Raw genomic sequence first — 18894 nt, 5'->3', positions numbered from 1 at the left:
ACCTCTATGTACCCTCAAAAGTGTAATTACTGATTCATAAATAGCTAATTAAACTTCACGGTGCTTTACGCTTGTTTGTTTCTTAACAAAGGACTTATGAGAAGAGATCCACCATGGGACAGCAAAGGTGATTTTGCCAGTTTTCAACAAAATTGATATTTTGTAACCTCATCAATTTTCTGATTTGTATAGCTACTTAATCTGAAAATACAGCATTTTATAAAAATAAAGGAAAACCTACCACATCATGTGGATAAAATCGAACTGAGGTAGAACTGGATACATGTGAATCCGTGTCACTAAAGAAAAATGAAGAAGACTTTAGGGAATAAACAGCTTGTCAAGTAGTAGAAAGAAAAATAAGTCTATTAACAATTACATGATATTTACACTGTCTACTTTTCCATGTAAACTTCAAAGTACAAAATCGAATTTTCCTAGAGTTGTGATTAGGAGCATAGCCTCTGGGTCAAAGTATCTATATTCAAATCTCCTCATCAACTGAATGAGATCTTGGACAAGTTATCTAACCTTTTTATACCTCAGTTTCCTCATTGGTAACACAGGATAAAAGTACCTCTATCACCAAGTTCTTGTGAAAATTGTTTAAGAAAGCAATTAACATATTGCCAGGAGCCATAATAAATTTAACCTATGATACAATAGTCTAGAACGTGACAATTCAGTTTCCACAGTTCAGTCAAATTTAGATTTCAGAACTTAAGACCTTACCACATTTATGGTGTAAGGAATTGTTCTTATCTTGAATTATATTAAACATAATAAAGTGTTCCCATTGTTCCATCCTCCTATGGCTTCCACTGTTACAAAATCATCTAAACACTCCAATCATTTTTGAGGGGGTGAATTCTGAAACTGGACTAAAGGAGCTTTATTAAAGAGTACAGTTTCTGAAATGTTCTATCTTTTCAGCATGCTAAGCTAAGTGATCACAAGACCCTATTGCTTTAAAGAGACCCTCAAAACTGAAAAAACTAAGTGAACTGCCCATAGATATGTAACATATAAATAGGTGTGTCCCACTATTAAATGGAAGTCCTAAAATAAGAATCAAATGACTCTTGTGGAAAAAAAGTGAGCTAATCAATCAACAATGAATTTCAATGCAGCAATTTGAACAGATGAGTAAGATTAAAATTTCAGAAAAAAGTTTAACACATTCTAAACTATAATTGATTATGTTATACGATCAAGATTTCTATTTCTTATTTGCTTTCCTCTTAACTTCTCTGTTATCTTACATAATTCCTTCCTGAGGGAAGGAGAGAAAAGAAACTAAATGCAACATATGACCCATATTTTAAGAAATTCCTCCTTCTTACAGCTGGTAAACACATTTTAGAACAAAATGAAAGATAATCATTTAAAAAGACACTTGACCAAAACCCTCACACAGAAATAAAAATTTGAAATTACACAAAGAAAGAGAATCGATCGGTTTGAACTTAGCTGTGTAAATATTTTTCTATTAAGTTTTTTCCATCATGCAATATATATACATAGTTAAATTTGAAATTGCGGGAAACCGCTGTCACATGGTAAGATCTACAGGAAATTTTTACTTAATCTTTTTTTTAAAATACATAATAGCTTTTGTTTTAAGAATAACAGCTTTCTTTTTTTCCACAGCAAAAAATTCTACTTTAATTCTTTGGCGACAAATGCATAATGACAATTTATTTAAGCCAATATAAACAAATGTTTTCAAAATAACTTTTCTATCTCAACGCTTACAAACTTTAAAAACGGCAAACATATGCAAGTACATACACTTCCCTAATATGACTTCACACATACCAGATATTGGATGCTCTTCTTGCTGCTGGTTCAAAATTCACAAGTGACATATCACAGCCACCAGTCTCATAAAGCGTAGAAGAGAACTTACCTAGCAAATAAATGATTTTTTTAAAAAAGCCATTAGAATACTCAGAAATTTTCCTTCATGAAACACTAATTTTAAGCTTGTTACAATCTAAGAAAATGTACTATAATCTTCTTTTTCCAAAATATTTAAAAAACAATGATCTACATATAATTCAGTATGATGTGAATTGAAAAGGAATGCTAAACAGTGGGGTAAAATGTCAACATACATAATCAGGTGTTAAAAGTGATTTAAGTCAGCTTCCTAATAGCAGTCTCCTCTCTTCTCCTCCCAGCACGTTCTCAATTCAAGTTATAATACAAACAAACTGAATGTTGTTTAAAGGTCACCTGACCACTACTTACAACTGGTGAGTAGCCATTTGGAGGGCTGCTTAAGTTTTAAGATAGCTCAAACTGCAAGACAACAAATTTATGTGATTACCTTTAGAGTTTTTTGGTTTTGTTTTACTTTTAAGAAGAAATAAAAAAGTATCAAAATGGATCTAAGGAAGTTCAATGAATGAAGTATAATAATGTTGGTGACAAACTACAGTATTCAATGAATATTAATAGTTGTATGATTCTACAAGAACTCTATGAAAGAATTTAGGAACACCATTTGCTGTAGCCAAGTATCTACAGAACTGATAAAAGGCTTAGAAATTTTATTGGTTGCAAAGAATATAGGTTTGAAAAAAAAACTCTCTTAAAATGAACTGTATAACATAAAATGATTTCTGATAATGGAATTTTAGAAACCTGAATACTGTCTAAAATGCATGCTGTACTTTGAAGATCTATGGTAAGCTATATCAATGGTGGGTAGGGAGCATAAATAAATGAATATAAATTTCTAGTAGGACAATAAGATGAGGTATATAACTGCAACTGTTTGGATCTAGTCCAGACTGCCTTTTGAGTATTTATGAGGTTTTTGTTTTACTAGCTAGAACTACTGAGGTTATAAATATGAGAAATCTAAAGGGCGATTTCAACTTGATGACAAGGCTAAAAGATTTCTTTTCCATGACTACAATGAAAACAGTATACAATAAGAATTTTTATTTAAGTGAAATCCTTGAAAAATGACAATAAAAGGCCCCCATACTATTCTAATATAACCAAGGGTTCACAGAACATTTCAACAATTACTTCTTTCGTCAAAAGGACTAGAATCAGAAAAAGTACTTTATTAAATAGGATTATTTGAGTACTTTCTATGAGTCATAATATTTTATCCTATTATGGTGTTTTCTGTAGTAGCACTTTTTTTGGTCAAAATACTCCTGAGATAAATTAGGGAAAAAGGCATTCTATGAAATGCTCAGCTCATTTGCTGTTTTTCAAGGACTACTGAGCATGTAGATTATCTAAAACTCTGCTTTTTACCCCCGTCTTCTAGCCATGAGTTACTCACTCTTAGCACCTCTAACAGAAACCAGAGTAGGGAACTAAACTGAAATGACAGAGTTTTTTGAAGCGATAGGGTGGGTTGCAGAAATTGTTAGTAAAGAAAAAAGTTAAAAACTGCCTTGACTGAGATTTTAAAATTATTTTTAAATTGTAACTTTTTATGCTGTGCTCTTTCCTTACTTATTAGCATGGATAATCAGAGATTGGCTGTGCTAAAATTAACTTAGATTAGCAGAAAAAAAGAAACACCTGATCAAAATCACAGATTGCATAAATGCAGAAGAATTATAAAACCGTATTAAATGACTAAATCACAGAGTAACAGACCTGGGCGGGCTTGTATGAAATCCAGTAAGAATGGAATGCATAAATATTTGTGTTTATATCACATAATTTGTATGTATTTTTGAAATAAGTTAATTCTATATTCAGTAGAATTTAAATTATTGGAGTATATTCTGAGTATTTAAGCATTCCATGGGATTTTTAGTAATATAAGTCCTGTTCTTGGGATATTAAAAATAATAAATATTTATATGCAACTGAAATCAACTAAAATATTACTCTTTGTAATTTTCAAATGAAACAGTAAAAGATGATTAAGTCATTACTGCAACTATGTTGTCTTTTATGTATAGATGTCTAGTATGAAACTTATATAGAAATGGGTGCATTTTTAAATAAAAATAAAACACCCCCTCCAAAAGTTTTTCAGAAAGAAAGCTGGAAAAACTGAGTAGTTTTATTACTACATAAATCTACAACTACAACTACAAATCTACAACTCTGAATGCATACAAACCACTGAGTAAGAAGAATAAAATTTAAACAAGGCATAAAACATGTCTAAGAAAAGGGCAGTTATAATTTCAACAAATGTGCATGACTTCAACAGTGCTTTTTTTTTCCCTAAGAAGCTTCTGTCTACCTACTAACTTTACAAACATGTCAGGTTCATAAAAACATACATGGCATATGTCAGAACAAACTAACTTCGTATTAAGGCTTCATGGTGTATTCCCAACTTAACTCCACCAAAAGAACAGATTCTATGTCCCTCTTACATCTTTGGGCTTGGCAGCTGACAGCACTTCAGAAGTAACAAATTTTATTCAGAAGATAATTCAGAAAAAAAATTACACTAAAAAGTGTTTAGCTTAAGGTTTCAGTGAAAAACTTAGTAACATTTTAATATATTAATAATTTACTAAAGACATCTTCAAAAATAACCAAAACAGAAATAAGTACATATTGCTATTGGTTTATAAAAATTAATATCTTAAATTTGTACAAATCTTCTTAGCAAACATAACAACTTGACATATATCTCATTTGAGATTAAAACCATAATCACAGTTAACCTTTCTGAACTAATAAGTAAATGTGCCCTTATTAATAACCTTATTTTAATAAGTATTCTGTATTTAGAAAAATACTTCCATGTAAATATTATTTCTAATGAACATTAATTGGGAAGAAAGTAGAACATCAATGAAATATGTCCTCCTCACATGTATTATGATTATAAACTGTTATCTCCTCATAATTCAACTCCCAGGTCATAACTAATTATATCTAATAGTATGGCTCTGTCATGATTTTAAAAGAAAAACATTAATTTCTGACAAACCAGAATGGAGGCTGGAATTTCAGACCTAATAATGACATTGGCCATGATATAGCATCTCTAAGATAAAGAAAAGTTAAGGCACCTGGTATTTCTGTTTCAAATATTCAATAATGACTGCTATAGTCTTCAAAAATTCAATTTAATTACACAAAACCCTATTTTTCTTGAGGTGGGAGAATTTCCAGTAACCACAGGTCAATAAATAAGTGATGAACAAGATAAGTAAAACTGAATACTGATTTAAAGAACAAGGACACTTGAAGCATTTCCTTGAAGCCACAAATTCAAAATAAACACTGGGGGCTTCCCCGGTGGTGCAGTGGCTGAGAATCTGCCTGCCAACTCAGGGGACACGGGTTCGAGCCCTGGTCCGAGAAGATCTCACATGCCGCAGAGCAACTAAGCCCGTGTGCCACAACTACTGAGCCTGTGCTCTAGAGCCTGTGAGCCACAACTACTGAAGCCCGTGTGCCTAGAGCCCGTGCTCTGCAACAAAGAAGCCACCGCAATGAGAAGCCTGCGCACCGCAACGAAGAGTAGCCCCCGCTCACTGCAACTAGAGAAAGCCCGCGCACAGCAACGAAGACCCAACGCAGCCAAAAATAAATAAATTAAATAAATAAATTAAAAAACAAAAAAACAAAATAAACACTGGCAAAGCACTGATAAAAGACATAGAAATTAATGAGATTCTCTAATTAGTCCTATCAATAAAAATCCTCACCACGTAACACAAAATTCAGTTAATATTGTGAGAAACCCTTAATGCATTCTTAATGTCACTCTCATTTCACTTATTTATCTTAGAAAGAGGTGGTTACCAGGACAAATCATCTGTAGGGTTCTTCCAATCTTCCCAGCACCAACGACAAAGAAGGCCTCTTACATTTCTTGGACGATTTCCTTCTGTAGATCCCCACCCTACACCCCCATTCATTCTGCGTTCTCCAAGCCTAACCCTGATACACTGCTTGACTTCTCACTTTTCTAGCATTATTCTTAGCGCAAGGAGGGGCTACAAGAGCAAAGAGAGATAGAGACAAGGGAGGCAGCTCTACAAAGTGTTTTTAGAAGACAACTGGGGGACTACATACATCTCTATGACTAACTTGAGTACTCTACGAAAAGTGTCTTTTTCTGGTGGTGATGAGTATTGTGCTCACAATGCCATTCCAATGAATACACGACACTTTTAAGAGAGAAGGCCTTGACAAGTTCCAATATCTTGGATAGCACCCCCCTTATTATGAGTGGTGCCTGTGAGTCTCTGAGGAAACATGAGTTTTCACCCAGACAGAAATGACTCATTTTACTGCTGCTTACAGGTTTATGGACCTGTTTCTCCCTAGACCAGGTATCAGCAAACTTTTTCTGTAAAGGGACAGATAATAAATATTTTAGGCTTTGTGGGCCAGATGGTCTCTGTTGCAACAGTTCGAGTCTACCACTGTAGCGTGAAAGCAGCCACAGAAAACACGTAAAATAAATATTTATTTACTTTATTTACAAAACAAGCGTCAAGCTAGATATAGTCACCAGGCCATAGTTTGCTAATCCCTGTCCTAGACCAAAAGCCTTACTCTTATAAAATGTCTTTAATTCTTGTGCTAAATGGAAATCAAGTCACTATGCTGCTCCTATTCAATACTGAGAACCAGTCCTTCTTCCTAGAACGTGCAACGCTGTGCTAGGTTTTTAAAACAGGAGAAGAATAAGAAAAAGGGTAGAAATGAGAAGAAAGAGGCTGGTTTAGAGGAGAGCTTTTGAGGACTGGCAAGAAAAGACAGATAAACTCTATTGCTTGGTAACAGTGAAAGAGATTCATATACTGATATATTTTACTGCCATGGTCACTGTTCGTTAGTTCTGACTTAACACAACATGTCAATTCATTAAGTGGAATCCCCAGATCAGGTGAACCTTCCAGAAGTGAATGTACAAGTTCATATTCTGATATAATTTCATCATCTCACATCTCCTTCAAAAGGGCAAGTCCTCCTCATCTTGGTAAAATAATCCGTAACAATGACATTGATGACATTACAAATGATCAGATAAATAAACAAAAAAAGTCACAGAATGGGAGAAGATATTTGTAATTTGTATCTGACAAATTAGTTGCATCTAAAATATCAAAAGAACTCTTAAATGTCAATAATAAGACAAACAGCTTGATTTTAAAAGTGAGTAAAAGATTTGGACACACTTCACAGAAGATATATATGTATGTATAGTCAATAAACACACCAAAGGATCCTCATCATCCCTGGTCATAGGAGAAATGTAGATTTAAGCCACAATGAGATATTATACACCCATTAGGGCTAACATTTAAAAGGCCAAAAATAGCAAATGTCAATGAGAATGGGAACAACTGGAACTCATACATGCTGGTGGGAATATAAAATTACTTTTGAAAACATTTTAGACATTTTATTCACAATAGCCAATACCTGGAAACAACACAAACTTGTCCATTGACAGATGAATGAATATAAAATATATAGTAAGCTCACAGAATGAATACTCAGCAACAAGGAACATACTGCTAACAACATAATGAATCTCAGAAGCACCATGCTAAGTGCAAAACTAAACACAAAAGGCGACATATTGTGTGACTGCATTTATATGAACTTCTAGGAGAGGAAAAACATAATGACATAAAGCACACAGTGGATGCCTGTGGCCAGGAGCAGAGGAGGCACGGACTGCAACGGGGGCACAATCTTTTGAAGATAATGAAAATGTTCTGCACCTTGATTGTGGGATTTCACAGGCGTGCACATCTGTTAAAACTCACCAAACTGTACATGTTGAATGAACACAATTTATCATGCCAAAATTATATGTCAATAAAGCTGATTTAAAAACAAACAAGAAAAAAAAGACTAGTCAGGTAAAAGACCAAGTAGATGGATGAACATGAGACAGCATGTAGTCAGTGAAATTCCCACAAGTTACTAATCAAGGTTTTGGAGAATGAGTGACATTTGTTGTTTCCTTTTTGTGTTTCATTTTAAAAATATGATGCATCGAAAGATTCAAAAGCAGTATATAAAACGAAGGAAGTTCCCCACTCCCCACAGAAAGCCACTGCCAAGAGCAGTTTCTGTGTTCTTCTGAACAATTTTTATCTACATTTTATCCCAAAACAAATGGATCATTCTCTTCATACACACTTTCTAAAATTTACTTCTTTTGCTTACTAAATAGCTTACCTTTTCATGTCGATAACATATATATATCAAGTTCTGAACATTACAGTTATGTTCATGAATAATACACCAGGGGTTCTCTAGTAACAGACATTTAGATTGTTTACAGTTTTCCAAATTACAAGCAATGCTACAATGAATATCCACGTACATATATCTTTGCATGTTTCTGAAACTTGTGGATTAAAACATATTGGCATTTTGGGTCTATTGTTCTAAACCTCCCTCCAAAAATGTTCAATCTTATAGTGGTCTATTTCACCAGACGCTTTCCAACAATGGACATCACTACACATTCAGTAGATGAAAAATATCATAATCCTATTTTTAATTTGCAATTTTAAAAATTATGAGCAAAGTTGAGCTGTTTGCCCATAATTGCAAGCTACTTGTAACTCTCAACTTTTCTAGTAGGTCACTGATCTTAATCTTACTTATCTGAAGTGTTTATTGTCTTACTGTGGCAAAGACTGATGACTGGCCTCCAGTATGCATCTTGTCCTTATCCCTTTTAAAAATAGGACCTTCCCCTCACTGAATTTCAGTTGAGCCTATGTCTATCTACTTAGAGACCTCTCCCAGCCTCTCCTGAAGCTAGAAGTTGCCATGTGACTATGTATGAGCCCATGGAAGGCAGGAGAAAGTGACAGGCACATTTCCCAAGTCACAGTCTGAAAGATAAAGGCTAGCTGTCCTTGACCTTTTTTTAGCACCCCCCTCCCCACTGCCCTCCTGCCTGGGGGGAAATGTCAACAACTGGAGCAGTCACTGTGGACCAAGCAGGGAAGCCATATGTGGAAGATAAAAGAACCAACCCATCTGCTAGGGACAGCTCCCAACAGACTGTTATGAGAGAAATGTAAACTTCTCTCTAATTTCAGTCACTGATGGGGGATGAGGGAGGGCAGGTCTCTCCATTAAAGACTCTACCTATATTCTAACTAATGCACATACTAATCAAATTTAATTTAGAATCTTAAGAATGTTAATGTTAGAAAGCAGTTAATCTAGTGCTTCAATGAATTCTTTACAACACAGACTGGCAAGAGACAAATCAGATATCTCAACCAGTCTCTGTTATCGTCTGTAAAATTCCTAGAGTAGTTCAAGCATCCCAAACTTTTAAAAATAATATGCCGGTAGTCCTTCCACAGTAACAATGATAAACTTCTGAGCATTTCCAGGAAATGACGGTTAGAGTAGATAAAGTAAAATTTGTCTAGGTTTATTTTTAATTTTAACATTTGTGGGGATAAAACAGACACTCTCAAACCCTGCCAGATAAAGTGTAAACAAGCTTTCCATAAAGTAATTAAGAGTATACATCAAAGTCTCAATAATGTTTATTTCCCCTTGACGGATGATTCCCTTTCACTGTATTTGTCCTAAGGACATAATCACAGCTGTACAGAAAGGGCTGTGCAAAGGATGTTCAGCAGAGTGTTTATTACAATAGAAAATATCAGGAATCATCTTGAAGACTAACAATGGGGTTAGTTAACTGGTTAAATAAATTGTAATAAATAATAATGTTAACAATAAGAGTGATGATTATTTATGTAATTTACTATTGCCAGGCACTGTTCTAATTGCTTTCAATATTTTAATAGGTATAATCCTCACCACAAACCTACGAAGTATTATTACTATCCCCTCCTTTGATACATGAGGAAACTGAGGCACAGGGAGAGAAAATAACTTGTCCAAGGTCACACAGCTAGGAAGTGGTAGAGCTCGCATTTGAGGCCTGGAAGTTTAACTCTATAGAGTTCACTATTCTATACTACCTTTTATGTAGCTCTCAGTGATAAAATATTATGCAGTCACTTAAGAACAAGTTAAAAAACAACATGAATAAATGTTCAAATGTGCTAAGAGAAAACATCAAGAAGCAAAACTCATACAGTGACATAAAAGTCATACAACATCACCCCAGTTCTGTGTTAGAAAAGCATATACATGTATGCATTAAAAAAGAAAGGAAAAAAGAATAAAATGTTAATAGTGACTATCTCTGAGTGGTAAGACTGCAGATGACTTAATTTTCTTCATTTTATTTTCCGGTATTTGTAAACTTGTATTAGAACATGCTTTTCCCATCCTTACACCAAAAAGTATAAATAGAATACATCCCCCTAAATTCTTAATACTTCTTCCTTCTAGAGATAATGAAGCATTTTTACTGTTTCCATAAAAATAAACATTTTACTTTCATTTATAAGTACTGGAGATATGGGGATATATGTATATGTACAGCTGATTCACTTTGTTATAAAGCAGAAACTAACACACCATTGTAAAGCGATTATACTCCAATAAAGATGTTAAATAAATAAATACCTTGTGTTGCCCTCCCCTGCAAAAAGGTACAAAAAATAGAGTTTGCATTCAAAAACAACAATAAAGGGTAAGATCAAGGTTGTTGCAAAAAAGAATATAACTTTTAGTTTAGATGAATGAAAAAGATCTACCATAACATAGGAGACTAAAGTATGGACTCCAAGGTCCCTTTAAAGCCATCTTGACTTTGTATTTATAGTAATGAGAAGTAATTAATGACAGAGCCCAAAATGTTACAGAGTAGTCCATAATAATATAATCTATTTTAAACACTAAGACTAACATAAAAATCACTGAAAGTATTATAGATCATCTGAGTCTCTGCTTTTTAAAATAAAAAATTTAAAAGCCTCCAAATTGTATTTCTCCTTAATAACGCATAGCTGCTATAAACTGCTTAAGAAGGTCAATAGGGTGTTGCCAGATTTCCGTTAAATCTTTTTCTAGAGCTGATCACATTTTCAAGGTAATAAGTTCTGTAGTAAAGCGGATTATCAGAAAGAATACCTTCTTTGTAAATACTTGTACAGTAATGAAATTTTTAAAAAACCTTAGAAAAATCAATTCATTACTCTTTAAACCTCTAATACATTAATGAAATTAAGAAAGTCTTAAATTCAGAGGAACACTACCTATGATATTTATATATTTTACATTTATGTCTTGATAAACATAAAACTCTATTGTCCTCATTTCTTGCCTATAACAGTATTTTTATTTTTCACATGAAAATAATTTTATAAATACTTCTCAAAACATATCCTCACCACCACTAATTTCATACACAGAAAAAAAAAAGACAAATTTTCCTGTTTGATCCTATCTAGAATACTTCCTCTGAGATGTGATATATATTAAGAGTTTAACTATCAATTATAATAACCTGTTTCATCACTACATCAATTTATTAGTCTTAATTCACAGGCGGAAGCCAGGATTATCATAAAAACTGTCTCTTGTGTGACTTACCTGGGTAATAAGCAAAAGCTTGTTTTATTTAGTAAAACTGCAGTTTAATTCAGACTATAGTATGAAATCAACTGCAAATAAGTTCAACAAAAGGCTGATAAAAAGAAAATTAACCTTTAGAATGTGGTTTTTACAAAAAGAATAACATGTTACATTGAAGGATTTGAGAAATTCTTTGATAGTAATTTCCTTTTCAAAGATTTTAACTTCAAAACTTACCCATCACTTACATAATTATTTAAACAAAGTTTCCATGGAAATGAAGTCTATAAATGAGAAAGGAAACCATCCAAATTTTTCCAACTAGGTTCTAAATTACACACTTATAATTCAGTTTTTAAAATTATGATGAACAATTATGCCTGTGGAAAATGGATGATGAAAATGTATTTTCCTCTGCTGATTAAGCTACTAATAAAACCTTATAATGCCATCGTCAATGAACTTTTCCACCACGTCCAATGCTACCTGATAATCTTGAAATGCTAGATAAAATGCAACAGAAAAATAAGGATTCTCAGGGTTTAGTATAGGAAATGGATGTGGTTATCTATTATAACACCACAGAGTAAAAATGTCAAAAACATAGTTAAGGAAAACTACCTAGGCTTGGAATTAAATAATGTCTGACTGCAAGTTTCCTTTAATCGAAAAAGGCTAATATTCCTCACTTTAAAAAGTAAACACACAATTACAACGTATACATGTATACACGTAAAAACATTTATATGCACCCAAACATATATATGTATAAGTAGATATAAGTTTGAGTATGTATGTGTATGAGTGTGTTATATAAATGTATTATGTGTATTTATAAATTTTCACATGTAAAAATTATACATTTAAAATTTTCAGTTGAAGAAGCTAAATTTGGAAGGAAGCAATCCTTTGTAAATACTCCATACATTCAGGGAATATCATGGCTAACTTCAACATATTTGAGTATACAGTATCCAAATTCATTCACACAAAATTATTTTACTACTGTTAATTAAAATCATGTAGAAAATTAAACCATGCAACAAAAATGTTCTAGTGAAATATATTAAAAAATCAGTGTCTCTATCAATTCCTTCAAGTTCAGCTGCAGTTCATTTTTAGAATCTTTTTTGGCCAACCTTATGTGCTATGAAACGAACAGGTATACACTGTCCATTGATTGTGTGTTTTGTGCTAATTATTACTAAGCATTCAATTTGGCAACATTCAACTACCAAAGGCCAAGAACTATCAGAAAGCAGTTAACACAAACGATAAAATCCAAATTTTAAGAGAATATCCTGAATAGTCACCAGTAGATGCTAAATTGATATGTACATATTCTCAATAATCTGCATGTGGTTTAAGCACGGAACTTTATAACTAAATCTTGCTTAGCAAGTTTTTTGAGCAAATTAAGAATTTTTTCAGAGGAAAATCACCTCCTGGTTCAATTTACTTTTCATTTGACAAGAGTTTAAAAATCCAAAATGGATTAAAACTAAGCTTAGCTAATCTACTACCAAATGATCAATGGACAATGGTGATAGTGACTGTAATTTTACACATACAAATTGACAAGTCCTCTGTTCATAGGAACTTTGGGTTAACCCAAGAGAAATGTCAATCAAAAGATACTATTTACTCAATATATTTGCAACTAAGGAAGCATCCCTACTTTCAGTCAAAGCAAGTAACTAAATTAAAGTTTACCTTACTCTTCTCAAACACCCTCTTTATAGACTCCCTGCCCTCTTCAAATTACAAACTCAAAAGCAAAAGCACTCTAAAATTAAAATGTTTTATTGCCTTCTCATTTTATTTAGAAATCACCGTACATTCTAATGTATAAATATCTTAGATGACCATTTTCAGCTTTCTATAAGATTTGTTAAAGATGACAATCTCATCAATATGCATATCTAATACTTATTAATTCTCTCTGTAACTAAGAGTTTTTACAAAATGGGAAAAGAGTCAATAAATAGCATATGAAATTTTATTATACCTATTTTGGGCACCCTATACCATACATCCTTCTAGTAAAAGCATCAACTAAATTATCTTCTTTATAAATGAAAGACAGTTATAACATGGAGAAACAAAATCACAGTAAGCAAATATAATACTTTGAAATGTGTATTTCTGAATAACAAGATTTTCTTCTTCATTATATTTACTTAAATTGCTATTAATCTGCATTTTGAGCACGAGAAAGCTGAACTGGACAGAGAAATAGAAAACAAACCAGTATAAAATACTGTCTCTTTAAGGCATTACTGAGGCTTTAAACTATACCACCTCTCTGAGAATTAACTATTTAATAACTTACATTTCTATTTTTAGATGTATTAACAGGAAAAAGAAAAAACTTTATAAAGTTATTTGATAGTGGTATAGAGCCATGATGTCCTCAGAATACTGCATTTAGAATTATAGTAAGTCCTACTTCAGATGATAGACATTGAAGTAAAATATAGAATACTTAAAAGAAAGATTATACAGTAATAGGCCATTAGAAAGTACTTTTGCCTTTCCTGCAGCAGAGAATTCAGAGAAATTAAGGTTCAATCAAAATAATTTTTTAAAACTCAACATTTCACCACATGGTACAAATGCCAAGAAATAATAAAATTGCCCAAATCGTTATAAGAGGACAGTAAAGCATGAACATTTATTAATACTTTACCATTAATAACGGACATGCTCAAAAGAAAATGTAGAGTAAGAGTTGAAAGAAACAGAAAAGGGAAAAGCAAATGTCAAATTTTCCTTATACACAGGGCAAATCCTAAAAAAATTGTTCTTATGCATAGTTCCAAAATGAAGCTATCTCAGGAAAGAAGTGTAATCATTGTTACCCATTATCTGCCACATCAAAGTTTTATGTCACCAAGATTATATAAGGCCTGCGTACCAAGTTCATCGTGCAAACTGCTGCCGCCTACAGCAGATGCATTGTCATGTGATGCTTCTAAGTGGACACTCCCATTTCTCACCAGCAAGGAGGCACTAGCACTGAGCACTGCAGCCTGGGAAGGGGGGCGGGACTGGACTTTGACCTGGGCTGTGGACTGCTGGTCTTGCTGACCATCTTGAAGGCTAGGAAAAAACATGGATTGGGGAGACATTACAGGGAAGAAAAGAGAAAACAATAGCTAGAAGTCAATATAGAAAACTAATTAAAAAAAAAAAAAAGATTTCAATGTAACCTAAGAAAGAGCCAACAAACTGTAAAATATGCAGATCATACTGCCGGCTTAAAATTTCTGGTCTTTAGAAATCTGATTCATGGCGATGAACACAGAAAAAATTCAATGTATACGTAAAGCAACCAATCTGTGACACCTTTCCACCTCAAGTCAACAAAGTTCTAGTATAAGGAAAAAAGTAGCAAAGAAGAGTCACAAGTACACTAAATATATGTAGGCTGTAGCTGGTCCCTCATAGAAAAAACCTATTTTTTAGTTCAATATGCATTTTTATAAATAACCTTGATATAATTATTCTAGAATTGTTCTTTCAATTTCATATTCTGGCATCTCAAATTCACAATAAGACAAAATTTCTATGCACTTGAAAACCAAAGAATCTTTATCAAATGCAACCAAGATGACAATTTTGAATCAAAAGAAAATCACAAACTAGTGAAGAAAACCAGAATAAAAAACACTGACTCAATCAAGTGAAATAAAAATGACTGCTGAGATGCTACAAGAAATATAATTCATATATAAAGTGTTTTTTCTATCAAAAGCCTACATAGTTCTGAAATAAGGCCACAGGCTTTATATACAGGTGTTAGTTAATAATTATGTTCCCTTAGTGAATTCTGTTCTTATCTTTTCCAATTCATACCAAAGTTTCATTACAAGAACCCATCGTTTTAGAAAACCATAAAAATAATTTGGAAACCAGTAATTTCTCAAGGGATATTATAGTCTTTTCTGAATTTTACAAAAATTTTAAAATACTCAGTATTTTGTGATTATAAATGTTATTAAAATTATCTAAATTATCTAAAAATTAGATAAAATTAAGAAACTATATTATATTCTTAACTCATTTTATATGTTTATATGTATTTTAAAACACTATGAATTTTAATTTTCTTAGTATAACACTCAAATTTAAACTGATGAAACTCATGAAAACACTTTGAGTATAATTATTATATGTCGTTCTCTACATGATGTTCAATGCAACTCTGCACTATTATTAAAATTATTAGACCTTTTAGGAATTAAAAGAAGTATGCTACTTAGAATGGCCTTATTCGGTAACTTTATCATTTTCATGAGTATCAACTTCTCTCTAATCCTTTGAATTAAATGCAGAGATTTCTCTGATGTCTATAAAACAAGACTAATCCTGCTGCAGACTGGGAAGAGAGCTGTAATTTGAAGTAGAGTTGAGCCTTGAACAACACGGGGGTTAGGGAGCCAAATCTCCAGAGTTGAAAATCCGCGTATAACTTATAGTGCCCCTCCTTACCCACGGTTCAGCATCCAAAGATTCAACCAATTATGGATCATGTCATCCTATAGTATTTATTATCGAAAAAAACCCACATGTAATTGGACCCACACAGTTCAAACCCATGTTGTTTAAGGGTCAACTGTAACCATGAAATAAGACTAAGTAAAAAATACTTCATATATTGCTTAAAGCTGTGGTTATGGTAACAGAACACACTCTGGAACTGTACTGTCTACTACAGTAGCCACACATGACTAAAGTAACTAAAATGTTAATTCCTCATTCATGCTAACCATATTTCAAGTGCTCAAGAGCCACGTAACACAGCTAGTGGCTACCATGGCTACCACAGCTACCAGAGTGGGCAGAAGCTAGTAGTTAGTGTCTTCTATACTGGACAGTGCAGATTATAAAATATTTCCACCACCACAGAAAGTTCTGTTAATCACCACTACCTGAAACATTAATTTTTTTTCAGTCTTCTTTTAGAGCCAATAAAAAGTACATAATCTAAATAGAGCACAGGAATGTATGCAACATATAAAAAAAAATAAGTCTGCAAAACACTGACTTAATGCTTACCGGCACTAACTTTTTAAGTCATAACTATAAATAGTAAGTCTGTCCTTGGAAACCATCTAAAGTTATCCATAAACCTTACCAAAATGACCCAATTTCACAAGGGAGAAAATTTTGAGTAGCTCAAGTACTACGATCCTTCAGATTCAGAAGACAAAATTTTATAATATATGTATATACATACTCAACAAATTTTTCCATCAGTTTTTTCACTTAAAAGTCATAAACAAAGGTGCTATACGGCAGTTAGATGTATTCCAATGTGAACGTATTGAGAATACACTAATCTTCAACATATCCATATATAAAAGGTTTTCAAAATATTAGGCAATGCATGAAAATCAACTCCAGAATAAAGAAACAAAGAAAATTAGCCAAAATCTATGCAGCTGTAAATGTCAAGTTTCTGAACATCAAAAGCTAGACAAAAAATATTTATGTCCCTTGAATTCCTGTTTTCAAGAATCCTTCAACAAGGAAAAAGAGTATCATTTTTGCACAAATTGCTAGGAAAACTATTCCTGGAGGTACTTCACCTTAAGCTAACTAATAATTGACAAAAATTAATCTTTTTTACAATACCAATTATATATCAAAACTATCAGTTTCAGAAAAGGTAGCAACTATTTCACAACACAGCAAAAGGTAGAAATTTAGGTTTCTAAACTATTGGCTATCAGTAGCATCACTGACATGCAGTCTTACTAATTAATTAACTCTTCTAATTTAAATGATAAAAAAATATAGTTGGTCTTGGTCTTTCCTTCCTCTGTACCACTTACTTAATATTTGACACATTCTGCCTTACGCTGTTAGTTATCTTTGTATGTATCTCCCCAAGTAAACAATAAACTCTAAGAGTATGATCACATTATTGCTATGAATCTCCAGATTCCAGAGAACACTCAGAAGAGTATCTTGAACACAGTACACACGCAACAAATATTTGGTGGATTTCTTCCTCAGTACCACAAAATGATATGAATTTCCAATTATAGACTCAGTTATTACTATGACCTTATTTGATTACAAGTCTTTCAATCTTATATTTAAAAAAATAAATCTAAGAATACAGTAAAGCTTCTTTCCCTTCCCCCAAATGCACTGATGATTTATTTTCATTCCAGTCCATTAACTAGAGTTCTAAAAGATATCACATTTAGGCTGATAAATATAGAACTAACTCTTAATATTAGTATTATAGAATTTTTAAATATTCATTTTTGTTTTTATCTCTAGTAACTGGGAAGAATTAATAAGGGCCTACAAGGTTAACTTAATGAACAAAAAAACTTTAAAAAGTAATTCTGAAATAGGATATTCTAACAAGCATAAAAAATACATGCAAATTCTCTTTGTGAGGAAATTGATGATTCACCCCCAATCCTTGGAGACATATACTTTACAAAGTTGCTTTTTAGACTGTCGATTACTTACACTATTCATTAAACTTTAAAATATGTTAATAGATTTTACTGATATCTATAGAGTAATTATAATTAAAGTATTATCATACCTATTCCATTTCTTTTTGACAAGTTTTTCAAGTTTTGCATAACCACGCTATCCTATATTTATTTAAAGATGAGATTATTATTATGTAACTCACATTGAGAATTAATACCACTATTGCTTTACCTGAATATTTTTGCAATTAAAAAAGATGGTTTTATTCAATTGGTGTTTCTCCTAATTCCTCACAGCTAAATTTTATCTTATTTCATTCATAATGAAGTCAGCCTCTTTAAGATACATGCAATCTTTGTACTGGAAATATCATGGAACCTTAACAAAATCTACATGCTGACTGATTACCGGAAGACTACTTTCCAAAAATCCTAATGTGAGCCCTATACAAATAAAGGGCTCACAGCATATCCTCATTTGAATGGTGATGTATTTAAAACCTTAGAAAAACATGGAGAAATCCTATGTGGTTGGCTGGAGTTAGAACAGTTCTTTAATATTCCACCAGGCAGAGAAAAAAACCGAATTTGTCTACATTTGTTTAGTGAGTGAGATCCAAAGAATGAAAGGATTTTTAAAGACTAAAAAGAGAAGGTTAAAAAAGATTAAGAAATATCAACATGGAGTGAGAAGGTAAGCAAAGAATATGTCTATGGCAAGTATTATTCAAGGGGAAAAAAGAAGAGGTTAGAAAACACAAAATAGGAAAAGTAAAATGAAATGGTGAGCACCTTCTGCAGGTTGGGACTATAGCCCAAATCCATCAGCAAAAAAAAGTTACCTCAGGGAGCAAAGGAAATAGAAGAGGAGGGCTCACAAAAAGTAAAGGCACTCAGAAAAGATTTCTAGACCAAATGTTTCTTTTCAATGGTTGCTTTCCCATTTTTATATTTTAAATATTGGTTTAACTAATCTATACTGCATTAT

General features: G+C 32.6%; 1 protein-coding gene across 3 annotated transcripts in view; it reads right to left on the bottom strand.

The window, feature by feature from the left end:
• PCNX1 (pecanex 1) overlaps nt 1-18894 on the bottom strand; it is a 164961-nt gene that overhangs the window by 76835 nt on the left and 69232 nt on the right. For 2 of the 3 annotated variants that reach the window (XM_061180983.1, XM_061180984.1), the window contains exons 7-8: nt 1819-1909; nt 242-299 (exon numbers count right to left, since the gene is read on the bottom strand). In XM_061180983.1, the coding sequence (XP_061036966.1) occupies nt 242-299; nt 1819-1909 (149 nt within the window). Of the gene's footprint in view, nt 1-241; nt 300-1818; nt 1910-14359; nt 14545-18894 lie in introns of all 3 variants that reach the window. The other variant, XM_061180985.1, reaches the window with a different exon arrangement.

Source organism: Eubalaena glacialis, chromosome 2 (assembly GCF_028564815.1).
Source record: "Eubalaena glacialis isolate mEubGla1 chromosome 2, mEubGla1.1.hap2.+ XY, whole genome shotgun sequence".
Lineage (NCBI taxonomy): Eukaryota > Metazoa > Chordata > Mammalia > Artiodactyla > Balaenidae > Eubalaena > Eubalaena glacialis.
This window is presented reverse-complemented; position numbering and strand designations above follow the sequence as displayed.